This window comes from Magnolia sinica, chromosome 19 (genome assembly GCF_029962835.1).
Source record: "Magnolia sinica isolate HGM2019 chromosome 19, MsV1, whole genome shotgun sequence".
In the NCBI taxonomy this organism is placed as follows: domain Eukaryota; kingdom Viridiplantae; phylum Streptophyta; class Magnoliopsida; order Magnoliales; family Magnoliaceae; genus Magnolia; species Magnolia sinica.
In genome coordinates this window covers 1,336,505-1,350,240 of record NC_080591.1, presented here as the reverse complement: position 1 = coordinate 1,350,240, position 13,736 = coordinate 1,336,505, and the positions used below count along the sequence as shown (strand labels likewise).

General features: G+C 41.5%; 2 protein-coding genes across 2 annotated transcripts; one reads left to right on the top strand and one right to left on the bottom strand.

Annotated features, from left to right (window-relative positions):
- The first annotated feature begins 4,322 nt into the window (after window positions 1-4,322).
- Window positions 4,323-6,531, top strand: LOC131234879 (pentatricopeptide repeat-containing protein At4g21065-like). The gene has a single exon (XM_058231868.1). It carries the CDS (start codon window positions 4,732-4,734, stop codon window positions 6,436-6,438), a length of 1,707 nt encoding a protein of 568 aa, XP_058087851.1. The 5' UTR covers window positions 4,323-4,731; the 3' UTR covers window positions 6,439-6,531.
- An 85-nt stretch (window positions 6,532-6,616) lies between these two features.
- On the bottom strand, window positions 6,617-11,254 carry LOC131234878 (uncharacterized). Its single transcript, XM_058231867.1, has 5 exons — window positions 10,780-11,254; window positions 8,988-9,069; window positions 7,772-8,698; window positions 7,022-7,282; window positions 6,617-6,818 (listed from the first exon to the last, which is right to left on the bottom strand). The coding sequence occupies exons 1-5, from the start codon at window positions 11,228-11,230 to the stop codon at window positions 6,659-6,661; spliced, it is 1,881 nt and encodes a 626-aa protein (XP_058087850.1). The 5' UTR covers window positions 11,231-11,254; the 3' UTR covers window positions 6,617-6,658.
- Between the last annotated feature and the right edge of the window lie 2,482 nt (window positions 11,255-13,736).

Genomic DNA, 13,736 nt, shown 5'->3' with positions numbered 1-13,736 from the left:
GGTGATTTTGAGGAATGGAATTACAAACATACACTGATGTAATTTTTTCTATCAAGCACTGAAAGTCGAGACTTGTGGGCCCACATGTATAAGATCTAACGCATCCAACATATGCACCTCACCACGGTGATAACACTAAAAAGACCCACCAAACCGATCAACACTGAGGTCTTGCATCGATTCCCTAATGGGGGTGGCTAACAGTGAAGTGTGATCTGACAGTGGATGTACTAACAAGCTAACAAAAAAAAAAAAAAAAATCCATCACATGAGCTACACTCGAATTGGGATATTTTGAACGGTGGATATAAATTTGTATCGATTGGCCCAGTGTATTTGGTTCCATGTCCATATATTAAACGGACTGATGTCAGATAAATATCATGTGGCTCCATAATTCTCAATTCTCCGTTTCGTAAAAAAAAAAAAAAAAACAAAAAACATATGGTACCAATGTGCAAGGAATATGATTCTTTAAGACGGTGTTTGGTGCATGGCATTGGGAAGGAGCAGGTGGGATGGAATTCAAAGAAACATATTCAAATAAACATAATTATTACTTGTTACAATGGGATAAGCTTAATTCCATGTTATGTTTGTAATATTGTGGTACATTGAATGGATATACTCACCATCATTTGAAACTATTAAGAATAGCACATGTGTTATATCCAAACCGTTCATCTATTTTGTAACCTCATTAAATGAGGCAGATCCAAAACATATGTGACAACTAAGTTTTCAACGGTAGGTATTCAATCCCCATTGCTTTCTATAGTAGGGTCCACTTTAGCTTTAGATCTACCTAATTTTTTGGCCTGTACTCTAAAATGACCTCAAAAAATAGGCGAATGGTATGGATATAGCCCATACATCATCGTGGGACCTACGCAACTTGCTAACATTAAGTAGAATTGGCACAGGAACCAATGCAATTCCATCTTATCTAATTCCAAGCTTTTCCATGCGCCAAACGCCGCCCCCACCCCCCTGTCTGCGGTAATTTTGTATGTTGGTGCTCCGCTAAAGCATGGAATATACTACGCCTGCACACACCAAGTGTACAAATGGCATGCATGTTCTTCAATCCAAACCGTCTTAATCTTTGGTCCCAGATGAGACAAGATCATGATTTTCATTTTAGTGTCCATTAATGGCTGGATTGTATCAAGATGATGAAAATCATCAGATCGATCATCCCGAGAGACTGTTGGACCCACCATCGATGGATTATGTCTCAAAGAAATTTTCAATCAGAAGATCCTGACCATTGTTGTGTTTTACCCTAACCACTTATTTGTAGTCGACTGATCCAAGGGTTAGAATCATCCAATGTGGGTGATTTTTTTGGGAATCACCCATCCATGGGGGTTACTTCAAACCAGCAGTTAAATCGGGGCACGGCCCAAAGGAACCATAGCATTTTCGGAGAAAACATTCATGCCCATCCAATAAATGGACATAACTGGTTTCAACCAAGGGAGGCAAATGTTGATTAATCCAACCACTAGGATCATTACAAAGTCCTGAATTTTTTTTCTATGGCCCATCTGTAATGGAGGCTCTGATATAGATGGTCTTGATCGATATACATATATGCCATGAGTCAGGTATTCACCTGAGTGGATGCCATCCTCCATACACTGTCAGAGTAACATATCTTTCCCATATTTAACCCTTCATGTGAGGGCTAAGCTACCCTCTTATTTATTGTGAACGTACGTTGAAGATAGAAAGTTTGATACTCTGCCAGAGTATGATGGATGATACACAGGCACTTAGATATTGCATTCGTGGCACGAAGTAATTTCAAATAAACAGTACAAACAATGGGTCCCATTTTAGACGTATGATGGGCCAAAATTACGGTCAGCATTTCATAACATAACCATTGGATTGGTGAACAATGGACGCTTAGAAAATTAAAAAAAAAACAATTAAAAAAAAAAATCCAATGGTCCCATTCCAACAAACAAGTGTCCATCAATGAGAGGTTAGGATCACTCAATCTACTTGAGGACTGCTACTTAGAGACAACAGGCTACCCAATTTAGCAGGATTTATTTGAGTTATTGTTTGGCACGTTTACGATTTGAGTGCCTGTATATAAAGAGTCATAGTCTGCCAGAGCATCAAATGATTCCATCAGATTGAATGGTAGCTCGGGTCGAAGGTCTAAATAAATGACTGTAGGTTACAGAAAATATTTTATGCATGTAACCGGCTACACCGCAAATAAAACCCTTCTATTTATGTATTTGTAAACATCCAGGCGTTCCTTTTTACGACGGAAAAAGCAATGGGGTTAACTACTTTGGAAAATGACAATTTTACCCTTATTAGTGCGTCTATGATGGCAGTGTAATCTCTGAATTTTGGGTTTCGCTTCATCCATATGATTTTTAAGGTATCAACTGCCAAATAAAAACATGCCATGTGTACGGTGGATGAGTCAGCAGTCACCAACTAATTCTCAAGTGGAACCCACTTCGATGCATACATCACATGCAAAACATCCAACAGACTCGCCACACTGAAACTGTCACGAATACAATCAAGCAAATCAAAATGGATTGCAGAAAAATACAGTATGTGTACGGTAGAATTATGGTAGGATAGCTTATAAAAAGAGGCCTGATTTGTACAACTGGCTTCTCTTCACGTGTGTTGCATGTGCCACTGCTACTAGACAGAAGTTTGGATATAATAAAAAGAAAAGATCATTTATCATTACTTATTAGTTCCATTGGCAGTGCCCGGAAAAAGAAAACTCATTTAATTTACTAAGATGCAAGTTGGCGCCCCTGTACGGATGGATGTCAATATCATTAGACAATAGGTTAAACAAACAATAGGTTGACTCATCTTTGATAGTGGCCTACTGTCCAATCAAATCCCTCCACGTAGCATTACCTAATCCACCCCCATTGATAAGTTGTCACACAAGGACCATGGACTGCTCTTCTGATGGGCCCACCGGGAACTGGCCATGATGGAAGGTGACAATAGTAAGGCATCACATAGGCAAGGAAATAAGTGGTCTTCTCCTGCACCCCCTAGTAAAGGGGTCAGCTGCTTCGGTGGGCCCCACTGTGATATGTTTCCAAAATCGACTCCAATCATCAGGTAGGTTGCCCCATTTTAGGCATAGGGTTCAAAAACCAGTTGCACCTGTGATTAATGTGGACCACCCACCGTTTTTGGGGCCCTGTTCTTGTCTGGCCTGCTGGTCTTATCCAGCAGCTAGAATTGTTCAATTTTGGCCAGCCCAATTACATGCCAAGACCCACTAGACGGGAAGGTCTAGATCATTGGCACGAATATCATTGCTTGCATCGGAACATGAAATTAGCTAGAGTTTCAATTCCTATTTTCCCTTGAGCCATGGGCTTGACCATTAAATCGGAACTCGGACCTTAAATGGGTTGGGCCCAGAGCATTTTCCCAGGCGTGCACTGTTTAGCTCCATCCCCAAACAACAATGAAAAACAGCACACGTGTACCAGATCCTGACCGTTCATGATTCGTTGGATGGAGCATGCCCTCATCCAGATATCATGCCAACAAACTCATTGGATGGACCAACATGTATGGGGAAAAAAAAAAAACAAGGTAATAAAGAAACGAGCAGAGGTTTCTATTTAATAAAAACATGTGGCCCACCTGCTAAGCAAACCAGCCCGATCTGTCCCGCACATTGCACAAATCCCCTTAGCTTTCTTCATTGTCTATCAGGTCCGACTAATGTCCACAAATCCATAAAAAGGGGGGCCACAATATTGGGGAATGCCCTGTAATCCGTCCAGAATGTTGTATTTTCTTTTCTTAGCTCTCTGTTTGTAGGTCGATGATTGAAAGATTAGGATCTTTCAATCTAAAGTCATTGTAGGGCATGCCCCATCAACAGATCCTATCAGATCAACAGTCAAACTCGGCGAACAAAGGGCCCCACTTGTACAGACCGGCGCATCAGGAAGCAAAAGAGTATATAGAACTCATGGAAGCCCATTCGAACCGCCAAAATAGGACCCAACGTAGCAGACCTTAATGTTAACAGTACATTAAACTAAGATCTGATGACAGTAAACAAGAAATAGAGATCCAAATTCAACAAACAAGAATAGGGTCCCTTCTACAGCGAGTCCCACTATTTGGGCAGCTCAGTTTCAGCACTCGACTCAACAACTTTCAACCCGATGGGATTTGCTTGCCGACCCCACTCGAGGTATCCCTGATGACCCGACTCTTATGGGGTCCACCATGATGTATGTGCTTTATCCTTGCTGTCCATCCCTTTTGCTGGCTTATTTTAAGGCATGATCCCCAAAATAAAGCAGTTCCAAAGCTAAGTAGACCACACAACTGGAAACAGTGGGGTTGAAACCTTCCCCAGGGCCCACTAAGATGTTTACATGCCATGCAACCTGTTCATAAGGTTACACAGACCGGGATGAATGGAAAAGGAAAACACATCCAAAACTAGTGGTCCTCCTTAAGTTTTCGACAGTAGACATTCAATCCACACAATTTCCTGTGGTGTGGTCCACTTGAATAGTTGCACATGCTTCAATTTTGGGCTCGTTCCCTAAAAGAATCTGGCAAAACAGATGGACGGCTTGGATTAAACACATACATCATGGTGGGCCACACGTCCAGCCACCCCGCAATCTGCGTCCATATTATACACCCCGTCCTCTCTCTCTCTCTCTCTCTCACACACACACACACACAATGGAAATCACAACCATGACCCATGCCATGCAACTCCACGCCCAGATAATCAAAACGGGAAAAAATGACGAAAACACCCCTGCACTTAGCAAGCTCTTTACCTTCTCTGCCCTGTCCATTTCAGGAAACCTCACCTACGCTCGTTCCATCTACAATTCCCTGCACAACCCAAACTCCTATTTCTCCAACACCATGCTCAGAGCCTACTCAAGAAGCCCAGACCCGAACCAGGCCCTGCTCTTCTTCCTGGCATTGCAACAAAACCAGCAGCAACAAGACAAATTCACCTACCCTTTCCTCCTCAAATCCTGCAGCCATCTGCGTGCCGTCCATGAGGGCAAGCAGCTGCATGCGCTCGTCTGCAAGGCCGGCCTCCAAGCCGACTGCTTCATTCAGAATTCCCTCATCCATATGTACTCGAGCTGTGGGGAATTGGATAATGCAACGCGGGTGTTTGACAGAATGGCCAACAGAGATGTCATCTCATGGACTTCAATCATCAACGGCTATGTTGATAGTGACCGATCAGTTGAGGCACTGCATCTGTTTGAACGGATGCAAGATGATGGTGTTGCACCTAATGATGCAACCATGGTTTCCATTTTGAGAGCTTGTGCAGATTCAGGAGCAGTTAGCATCGGGCAGAGAATTCATCAGATCATTGAGCGGAACAAGCTCGATTCAAGGGCTAATGTTGTTACGGCTCTGATAGATATGTATGCCAAATGTGGGTGCATAGAAAATGCTCAACAGTTGTTTGATAAAATTGTTGCAAAAGATGTTTTTGCATGGACAGCAATGATTGCTGCCCTTGCCAGCCATGGGCAGTGTAAAAAGGCAATCGATTTGTTCCATCAAATGCAAGCGCTCAACATACCACCAGATGAGCGGACCATTACTGGGGTTTTATCTGCTTGTCGAAATTCTGGATGGGTCAGCGAGGGCTACTATTTTTTCAACAATATGGAGAAGAACTTTGGGATACAGCCCAGGATTCAACACTATGGTTGCATGGTGGATCTACTTGCACGAACAGGACGTCTAGATGAAGCAGAGGCGTTCATCAAAAGGATGCCAATTGAACCGGATGAAGTTCTATGGCGCATGCTGATCTGGGCATGCAAGATTCATGGAGACACCATTCGTGGTGAACATTTGATGAATCAGCAGCTTCTAAATATGGATTCTAATGATAGTGGGAGCTATGTTCTTCTCGGAAATGTTTATGCATCAGCAGGGAAATGGCATGAGAAGGCAAGAGTAAGGAGGTTGATGACTCAAAGAAGAAAAGAGAAATCACCAGGGTGTAGTATGATTGAGGTAAATGGAATTGTACATGAATTTGTAGCAGGGGATTCAGGTCATCCGGAAGCAGAGAGGATCTACAGAAAATTGGATGATATTGCAGAGAAATTGTGGGTAGAAGGTTACCAACCAAAATTATCAGAGGTCTTGCTTGACATTAAGGAGGATGAGAAAGCTTCCCAACTGTGGCACCACAGCGAGAAACTAGCTGTTGCATTTGGGTTAATCAGCACAAGCCCCGGGACCAAAATCTTGGTTGTAAAGAACTTGCGGTCTTGTGAGGACTGCCACTCCACAATGAAATTCATCTCTAAGATCTTTCAGCGGGAGATAATCATCAGGGATCGAATTCGATTCCACCACTTCAAAGATGGGTTCTGTTCTTGTGGAGATTACTGGTGACGGAAGGATGGTTCTATGCAGAAGGGTTCAAACACTCGAAGAAAATTTGAGAGCTTAGAAGATCTCAATTGCTCAAACAGCAGAGAGGAATTTGCAGCCAAACCAAAAAACAAAACAAAAAAAGAGGAAGAAGAAAAAAACAAAGTGGACTAATCATTCCATATGAAACATGGGATATTTGCCATTTCTCATATATGGTCAATGGATTTCTAATTTTCTATTACCTATCCATGGATGACAACAGTAATCCTTGCATAAAAGAACACGATCGAGGCAATCCTTCCTGTGCTGATTTCAGGGACTCGATCAATTCCTTTATTTGACATTGCATCATGTATGCCTCATCAGCATGATTCTTGGTTGCCCATTCCGCTATTTTCCTGCACCAGTTAATAAGAAACTTATGTGAGATACCCATCAGGTTTGCTGTTTCATGAGAGATGTCATTCGAATCTGATCACTATTCAATAGCAGATCACTGATTGTTTTACACATCCACAGAACAAACAATATATAATCATCCTCCATTCAATAAACATGCAAGTGCAAAGCAAAAACAGAAGCACTCACAAAGTTGACTAACCTTGATTCAGCTTCTGTGGCATTACTACAGTCAGAAAACACCACTTTCACGACAGGGTGAAGATCTATCTTAGAACCAGGTCCGGTTCCATTTTCGGTATCCAAGCAATAGCCAGTGCAGGACCAGGCTTTTGAATTCAGAACAACAATTTGCAGCATCGGGCTCTTGGTTCTCAGATCCCTAACCACTGTTCGGAATGATAATTCATCAGCAGCACTTTCCAGCAGCTGATTCACAAACACCCTTTGCAATGTATGTTTCCTGTTCATAGTCAGATTAGTTCAGAGATTAAATTTTATGTTGGCATCGTAGGGGTAATTCAATCCTTTAACACTTTACATACTAGCCAGTCCAACGAGATATGATGTGAGATACTCAGACACATATTCTATTAGAATTTAGAAACCTAATATGGCAATAATAATAATAATAATAATAAATAAATAAATAAATAAATAACTGCAATCGAGTTCCTCAGAGAATGGATGATACTTGGTTATTGAATAATTAGAAACAAGGAGGCCCTAGTCTCATAAGATGAAGTTATGGCATGCGATTCCTCCAAATGTTATAGAAAAAGTAACAAGACCGGATTCATATTACTGGAATAAGAATCGGGCTGAGCTAAGAAGCTCCAAATTGTGACAGAATGTTGATAGAGCTACTTAAAATCACACTTCATTGTAAGGGAAAGTATCATTTGAATAATTAGACCAAAGCATTTAATGTGGATGCCTACTGTTTTCTGACCTGAATATGTCACCCGGCCCACCAACAGGCAAGCTAGTGGAAATGCAGCACTTGAACAACCGAACGCCACCATCGATTGGGGTGTGACCATCTTTAACAGAGGGATATGATCCAAGGAGAGACGAGCACTGGCAGCACTGAAATTCAACCCACTTTATATCATTTGAAAGATTGGCACTTCTAACCATAAAGCCACTCCCAATAGCACCGATTTGGAGCTGCTTCTGATTTGCCCAGAGCTTGGTACTTTCCGTAGACAAAATGGAAACACCATGAGAATATCTTTCATCAGCATGATTTAATGCAGAATTTATTTCAGCAACACAGTAACAGTCCTTCGTGGAGAGTCCATTGGTGGGTGAGCTTGGACAGGATTTCTCACCGTCACCAGAAGTAAGCTTTGACTCATACTCCAAGAAATTTGCATCATTCACACAACATGTCTTATTTTCCATGAAGCAGTGAATTGTTCCTTGTGCCACCTTTTCAGAGTGATTAGGACTTGAAAAGGGCATGAAAAATGAAGAATTCTGCGATCTTGATCTTTCCTCTTTATGACATGAACTACTCAATGTACCAGAAACATCAGCAATTCCCTCGTGTCCATTCACACAACATACGCCTCCTCTTCCTTTACTCCCAGAATCTATGACAGTATCAGTTAAATCATCTTTGCCAACAAGATTGAGTTCGGAATCATGTCTTGAGTTTCCATCAGAGAAGTCTCGAAATTCGCATTCTGCAAGGTCATCCTTGCAAATAATAACAGATGTGCCATCTAGCAGACATGCACCCTCTGCACAAATATAAGAATTAACATAATCCAATACCAATTTCTCACTTATACCTCCAAATGAGCAGCAGCATGCCCCAAACCAATTATCAGCCACCTCACGCCAGTTCACTGATGGCATTTCTACAAAAGATCTGTAAAGAGAAGTGCTTTCAAAGTTACTTCAGTTGGCTGCATCCAAAATTAACAGATCAAAGTGAAATGAAAAAAAACTCCATAACCAACTTAAATAATAGTCGCATAAAAATCTCAAATTCACATACGCAGCTGTCATGAGCTAACAGAAATAAAAAGCAAAGACACTAGAGCAACTAGAGGAGAAGGGTAACTAGAAGCAAATAAAAGTAACTTGAAGTAAAATAAATTGCAGTAAAAAATAAGACATGTAATTAGAGATCCAAAAGGAAAAGGGCCAATGGCTACCTGAGAGGTTTCCTTGTTAATTTTGTTGAACAAACTCTGCAATAAAATTGCACCCCTTGTCCAGAAGAAAGACTCTTTAAATCTGAACAAATCAAACAACGGAAGCATAAAAATAAAAATCATAAAAAATGCAATTGATCTCTTAATTTAAAGACCCACATCCAAAACCTAGGGTTGTGACTTCAACTCCATAGAAACTAGACTATGGCGCTTGACCTCAATTTATCACTATTTAACCCAGAAACGCCAATACCACGACAATGGAAACTGACTCTAGTTATAGTTAATGAGTTTGGATCCAGTACAAAGTTTTCTGGGTTAACCTTAACCTACGAAGTGCATCCAAGTGTGTCTAAGTCCATCTAAGTTCATCTAAATGCATCCAAGTTCTTCGTTTGCTAATACAAAGCATTGTATTGGGTCCGGGTAGATTTAAAGAACTAGCATGTTGTCCTTGTAAAAATTCAGTAGTTACTAAAGAAGCCACTATTTACACCCATGTTTCTGTTCATGCACACCTATTTCTAGTTTGGTCATACTATGGAAGTACAAAAAATAGAGCAAATTAGGAATATATGCATAAAAGGCAGGGGTGCAAGTAGTAGCATCCATTTTCAAACTGTAATACAAAAAATCAAACAACATTCATTACAATTGATTTCAGTGGCTAATTCAAGTGCACGAATAAAAAAAATTCATCACATAAGATACAATGATCATTAAACTCATGACAATTACACAAACTAAATACACTGATAATCTCATCCTTATCACCGTCATCATCAAAGCCGTATCCCAACTAATTGGGGTCGGCTAAACGAATCCTGTTCCACCTTTCTCACTATTGGCTTAAATAAATCTAACGAACTTTAGATTTCCAATAAAGAAAAGAAAAAACAGGACTGGTTTAGCAGTCCACAGGACCACCCATAAGTTTGGTCTTCATCATCTCCCCCATACATGGAATCCACCCTTGATGATTGCAACCATTAATCTGTCAGGCCACAGTGCAAAAATTGCACCCACCAGACACTCTGATAAGCAGTGGGCATTTGCTCATTGATTATGGGCTACTGGATTTTTTTCATTCCAACCAATGCCCTGTGGGACACTGTGGCTCACTGAATCATCCATCACTGAGATTATATTTTTTCTCTCTTTGCACGGGACCATCCACGGTTTGCCCTCCGAGGATATGGCTTTAAATCACATACGGTTGGTGTGCTGTGGAGGTCTAGAGGACAATGATTTTGCATGGTCCCTGGATTATCCAAAATTTGTAACCAGTGGGGCCCACCAACCAACACCTAGCTACTCTATGTAATTAGAACCATTCATCCAGTGGATCCGACCATGATCGCCTGAATTACCTGACATTATAGCCTGTGGGGTACTGTACTGCACACGGAGCCACTCCACATGATCAGTTTTATAGGATACATGTACATGCTATCTATAGCATGTACATGTATCCTAATTCCTATGCTAACAATCAGAACCATTCATCCAGTGAGTCACACCATAGACGGTGCCAGGTGAAAATTCCCAACCATGTAGCGGGCCCCACTGTGGCCTGCAGCAAACAAAGAGTTAAAAAGCTAAAGAGGCCAATGGCTCACAATCCACAAACAAACGGTCCAAATTTTTGAAGTGGACCAAACACAACGATGCCAATTGCCAAGAGAGGAACACTTCAGGATGGGTCCCTGTAATGTGATTGCCAGCGGACTACAATTTCGTGCCGTCCCGCGGCGTAGCAAAAGACACCCTAGTTCCAGCTCTCACCACTCACCAGAATCTAAAGAAAGCGGCAGCAACCGATCGGAAATACACCTCTGCCTTCCAAAACCCTCGTCTTCACCCAAATCCAATATTGACTCGAAACCCGCAGCAACGAGCGGATGATCGACCGGGAGAAGAAGGGCCAGCTTGACCTCGATATGATCCTCGTTCGCACTGGAATCGACGGGAGAAGCTGGATCGATCAGAACCCTAGGAACAGGGACCCTGAGTAGAAAATCAATGGAGCCGTGACCATCTCCGTCGATTTCTTCGATCCAAGCGACGAAGAGCAGCGATTGCTCGAAATCGAGAGAAGAACTGAAGTTCTTGCATTGGGTTGACGGGTTGAGATAGGGATTGAAGAGGAAGAGACGAAGGGTTGGGATGTGCGTCAGGGTTTCCCAAGTGAAACGCCATTTTCTAGGGTTAGGGTTCTGTGGAGAAGAAGAAGACATTTCCATCTCTCTCCCGCCCAAATGTTAGAGGTTTTCTCGGCGCCGAATAATGAGCAGATCGGAGGGAACGAGGATTTCCTGCGAAAGCCTTTCGCTGGAAGTTCCTACGCTGGGAACCCATGTGGGACCTACTGCGATGTTTGTGCGAAATCCTCCCCGTCCATCCGTTTTTTGAGTTCATTTGAGGACATGAGGCTAAAAATGAACCGTATCCAATGCTCAAGTTAGCCGAAAAAGTGGGGCGCGGATTGGATACTGGTCAGTAGCGAAATCGCTACTAAAGTGACGTCACCCAGCTCTATGGACTCATCATGAATTCATGATGCATGTGTTGTATCCATACCGTCCAACCATTTTTAGAAATCGTTTTATGACATTACAAAGAGAACGAGATGGATCTAAAGTTCAAGTGGACCCCACCATAGAAAATAGTGGGGACAATGACATCCACCGTTCAAAACTTCTTAGAGGCCACAGAAATTACCGACGAAGATGATATATATATATTTTTTCACTTCATTTATCCCTATATTAACTTATGAATAGAATGGATCTCAAAAATACATCACTGCGGCCTTATAAATGTTTCAACTGTGGGTCCACTTGAAATTTAGATCTATCTCATTCTCTTTATAATACCATAAAATGATCTCTAAAAATGGTTGGACAATATGTATACAATGCATCATGGTGGGGTCCACAGAACTTAGTTACGACACTTCAGTAGCAATTTGGCTACTAAACCCTAAACCTTGTCAGTATCCAATCTCCTCCTGAAAAAGTGATAATTGATCGTTGACAGTTGAAATATTCATGGGGCCACAAAAGTTTTGAATCATAATTGTTTTTTCAGTTCATCTAAGTAGGAATGATGTTATTAACAGTATGAATGTCATGTATACAGCATTGACGAACCCTCAGAGGTTTCAACTGTAGGAATTTACCTAACCAACTTTTCCTTTAATACGGCCCACTTAAGTCTTGGATCCTGCTTACTTTTGGTCTAATTTTCTAACATGATCTCAAAAAATGGATGAACAGAGTGGATTCCTGACAAACATCACGGTGGGCCTCACCTGATATCTCAGCACAGCAACTTCATAGGAAATCCGCGTCCGATTAGAGGGTTGTCAACGGGGGAAACAGATTGGTTACTCCCCAGCCACCTGCCACGGGGCTGGTGGTCGGTGCTCCGTGGGCCCACCATGATGTATGTGTTTAATCCATTCCATTCCGTTCATCCATTTTTAAAGATCATTTCAGGGGTTGTTCCCAAAGATGAGAGGGATATAAATCTCAGGTGAACCACACCATAGGAAAACAATAGTGAATGGATATCCACAATTAAAATCCTCCTAAGGCCCAATGTACTGTTTATTTGAAATCCAATATGTTGATTAGGTCATACAGGTCCAGATGAATGGAAAAACCATAGTTCGGATTGATCCAAAACTTTTATGGCCCCCAAAAGGTTTTTAATGGTAGACACTCATTCAACACTGTTTCCTGTAATGTGTTCCACTTGAGATTTGGATATACCTCATTTTTTTGTCTCATACCATAAAATGATATAGAAAAATAGATGGACGGCATGGATGAAACATATACATCATGTTGGGGCCCATAGAGCACCGACCATGAGCCATTGGCTGGTCGCAGGGGAAGTAGCCAATCCGTTCTCGTCAAAGGTCGGGTCCGATAGCGGATTGGCTGATGACCCGATCACCAGGAACACCCTAATGACCTGACTCTGTGAGGCCCAACGTGATTATATATTTTATCCACACCATTCATCCGTCTTTCCATCTCATTTTAAGGCATGAGCCCAAACATTAAGAATATCAAACACACAAGTGGACCACACAAAAGGAAGCAGTGGAGATATTGACACCCACCGTTAAAGCCTTCTAAGGCTTACCATGATTATTATTGGATACCAAACCTACTCATCAGGTCACCCAGACATAGACAAAGCCAAAACACAAACATCAGCTTGATCCAAGACTTCTGTAGCTCCAAGAAGTTTTGGATAGTAATCATTAAAACTCTGTATGATACACTTGAGCTTTGCCTCTGTTAAAATTTTGGATTCATGCCTCAAAATGAACTAGCAAAACACGTAAATAATGTGCATAAAACACATATATTATGGTGGGCCTCACAGGGTTAGGCCACCCATGGTGACCACTTATCAATTAATACATGCATGCCCTCTACTATTTATGCTAAGACTAATCAGATTTGGGTCTTCCTACTTTAATTTTTTTTTGAGTGCGGGTCTAAATCACCTTGGAGGCTTGGACTTGAATCCAATTGGGTTTGTTAACCCGTCGGCTCATTAAATCTAAATTTCTAATTGGGTTTGAAAAAATTACATCAATAGGGCCTATTGATGGATGGATTAATTCACACAAAGTGCTACATTAACATTGCATAGCGTATAAACCCATTAATTATGTTAAAATAATCAATGCCTATAAGTACATAATTTCATATTAAAAGTACCTAGAAC